Source organism: Salvelinus namaycush, chromosome 40 (assembly GCF_016432855.1).
Source record: "Salvelinus namaycush isolate Seneca chromosome 40, SaNama_1.0, whole genome shotgun sequence".
NCBI lineage: Eukaryota > Metazoa > Chordata > Actinopteri > Salmoniformes > Salmonidae > Salvelinus > Salvelinus namaycush.
Window position 1 is genome coordinate 21,367,301 of NC_052346.1, and position 3,660 is coordinate 21,370,960.

Sequence of the window (3,660 nt, forward strand, 5' to 3'; positions counted from 1 at the left end):
CCCAGTTTGCACCGCAGGATCCAGAGATGGCATCAGTGAAGCTGGATGACTGCAGTCAAACACTAGAGCTGAATGTCAACATTAAAGATGAAGAAGAGGAGGAGAATATTGGGAAATCTGTTTCTCATGGTAAGAGCAGGTTCTATCTAACTAAGTTTGTTGTTCATTCCAACTTCCCACTGTGCATGAAAAGTTGCAGTAGAACTGTTTCATGATGAACTGTTTCAATGAGAAGGAAGATGTTATTTTATGCTACTGACACTTGCATGGTTTGACACCAGTATTGTCAGCATGTGTTTTATTCACTGGGCTGTCTGGAGTGATCAGAGAGGAGACTAAATATGTGAAGTAGTTAAGTTCTGTGATACGGCTGTGTAGTTTCTAACTCTTGTGATAGTGAATGGAGGATGATATGGCTCATAGTGTTTGACTTTCGCCCCTTTTTAGTTTTTGACTCCTACCCAGTTTTAAAATAGTTTTATTCCCGTTCTGTAATTGTACAGCCGACTTACATGAATTTATATGTCACCCGGAACGGCCAGAAGAGGACCACCCCTCAGAGCCTGGTTCCTCTTTAGGTTTGTTCCGAGGTTCCTGCTTTCTAGCGAGTTTTTCGTGGCCACTGTGCTTCTACATCTGCATTGCTTGCTCTTTGGGGATTTTAGGCTGGGTTTCTGTAAAGCACTTTGTGACAACTACTGATGTAAAAAGGGCTTCATAAAATACATTTGACTGACATGTATATCACACCAACTGACTGGTTCTTCTGATGTTGTTCACACAGGAGACCATGTTGAGACATTCTCTACATCCAGAGAGCAACAGCAGGAAGATCACAGAGCTAAGAGGTCTCACCACTGCCCACATTGTGTGGAGATTTTCCCATTTCTATCAAAGCTAAAAATACACCTACAAATACACACAGGAGAGAAGCCTTACTCCTGCTCTGACTGTGGGGTGAGTTTCTCTCGACTGGATACCTTAAAAACACACCAACGTATACATACGGGAGACAAGCCTTACTACTGCCCTGACTGTGGGGAGAGTTTCTCTCAAATGAGCAGCTTAAAAGCACACCAACAAATACATACAGGAGAGAAGCCTTACTCCTGCTCTGATTGTGGGAAGAGTTTCTCCCGATCGGATACCTTGAAATCACATGAACGTATACATACAGGAGAGAAGCCTTACTACTGCTCTGACTGTGGAAAACGTTTCTCCCGATTGGATAACTTTAAATCACATGAACGTATACATACAGGAGAGAAGCCATACTCCTGCTCTGACTGTGGAAAATGCTTCAAAACATCAACTGAGCTAAAAGTACATCAGAGAACACATACAGGAGAGAGGCGTTACTTCTGCTCTGACTGTGGAAAATGTTTTAAAACATCAACTGAGCTAAAACTTCATCAGAGAACACATACAGGAGAGAAGCCTTACTTCTGCTCTGACTGTGGGAAGAGTTTCTCCCGATTGGATTCCTTAAAAACACATGAACGTATACATACAGGAGAAAACCCTTACTCCTGCTCTGACTGTGTAAAATGCTTCAAAACATCAACTGAGCTAAAAGTTCATCAGAGAACACACACAGGAGAGAAGCCTTATTACTGCTCTGTCTATGGAAAATGTTTTAAAACCTCAAATGAGCTAAAAGTTCATCAGAGAACACACACAGGAGAGAAGCCTTACGTCTGCTCTGGCTGTGGCAAGAGTTTCTCTCACCAGAGCAACTTAAAAACACACCAACGTGTACATTAAGGAGAAAAGCCTCATCAGTTCTCTGACCAGCTAAGAATAAAGTCACTCCATCACTTAATTCATCTCATAAAAGAAGTTGTAACGTTGAATTGGATCAAATGAAGAAAGTATAGAACACAATTGTAATCCTATTGTTTCTCACTGTGAGAGAACTGTCCAGAGGAAAGGGAGCATTACATAATGTTAGCCTCTCTTTACTTTACTGATCAGTGTGCACCTTGTCAGTTTTAGTGTGCTTTGTTTTGTTAGCTTCTACTGTAAAGATGTGCACTTAGTGTTGACCCTCTGTGAGGCTTCTCATTTTGATTTGAGATTTGTCAGACACTAGTCTGACAATTGACTAGGTGGTACTGCTTCCCTCTCAGCCTGGTCTGACTCTGTCTGTGGGGAGAGTTTCAACTGGGCAGCTTAAAAACACACCAACATTTACACGTAGGAGAGAAGCCTTACTCCTGCTCTGTGGTAGGATGGGCGTGTAACTCAAACGTCTAGCCAAAGGTTGCGTGTTTGAATCTCATCACGGAGGACTTTAGCATTTTAGCTAATTAGAAACGTGGTTACATGTGATCTGCAGTTGTGAGGCCGGTTGGATGTACTGCCAAATTTTCTAAAACGACGTTAGAGGTGTCTTATGGTAGAGATATAAATATTGAGTTCTCTGGCAACAGCTCTGGTGGACATTCCTGCAGTCATCATGAGAATTGCACATTCCCTAAACTTGAGACATATGTGACATTGTGTTGTGTGGCCTTTTATTGTCCCCCAGCACAAGGTGCACCTGTGTAATGATCATGCTGTTTTATCAGCATCTTGATATGCCACACCTATCAGGTGTGATATGGATGGATGTTAATATGGATTATCTTGACAAAGGCTGAAATGCTCACTAACAGGGATATAAACAAAGTTGTGCACAACATTTGAGAGACATTAGCTTTTTGTGCATATGGAACATTGTTGGATTTTTTTATTTCAGCTCATGAAACCAACACTTTACATATTTAGTTTATATTTTAGTTCAGTTTATATTGGTAGTCCAATGTAATGTAACCAAACATACTAAATGGAGTGGCATGGATAATATAATACGTTTTGCTCTGAGACCAGGTTGTCCCTCTGCAGTATTCTGTGGGAAGGAGCTAGTATACACTTTTATTATTTATTGAACCTTTATTTAACTAGGCAAGTCAGTTAAGAACAAATTCTCATTTACAATGATGGCCTAGGTACAGTGGGTTAACTGCCTTGTTCAGAAGCAGAACAACAGATGTTTACCTTGTCACCTCGGGGATTCAATCTAGCAACCTTTTGGTTACTGGCCCAATGCTCTAACCACTAGACTACCTTCCGCCCCTAACATGTATCAGATAGAGATGGTGTGATGATCACTTTTCACCATTAGTTTGGGGGGATTATTTTACAACTTTATTTAATAATACCCAGTTTATGAAATGAATACATGTGTTTATTAATTGTCTTTAAAACTAGATGAGTTATTTTAGTTACTGATCATGAATGTGTTTGGATAACTGCATTGAAGCAAACTTTACTGATCTGCCAATGAAAAATAAAGTTACATGAATATGTACTGGTCAACCTCTTCTTCTCTTTAGTATTCAGTTCTTCATATTAGATCTGACAGTATGAATGGTTCTTATGGTTGTATTCAGTTCTTCATATTAGATCTGACAGTATGAATGGTTCTTGTGGTTGTATTCAGCTCTTCATATTAGATCTGACAGTATGAATGGTTCTTATGGTTGTATTCAGTTCTTCATATTAGATCTGACAGTATGAATGGTTCTTATGGGCTGAGTGCCTGGAGTGTTTTTGTATGACTACAGTCAGGAGTTCTCTCTGTCCCTGTAATTGAGTTGTTATTAAAGCTGCATACAG

At 40.1% G+C, this 3,660-nt stretch overlaps 1 protein-coding gene across 1 annotated transcript; it reads left to right on the forward strand.

The window, feature by feature from the left end:
* Positions 1-900: 900 nt before the first annotated feature.
* On the forward strand, positions 901-2,357 carry LOC120033324 (gastrula zinc finger protein XlCGF17.1-like; the record flags this gene model as incomplete). Its single annotated transcript, XM_038979625.1, has 1 exon — positions 901-2,357. A coding segment is annotated over one exon (864 nt), but the record flags the coding sequence as incomplete, so codon positions are not given.
* Positions 2,358-3,660: the final 1,303 nt, after the last annotated feature.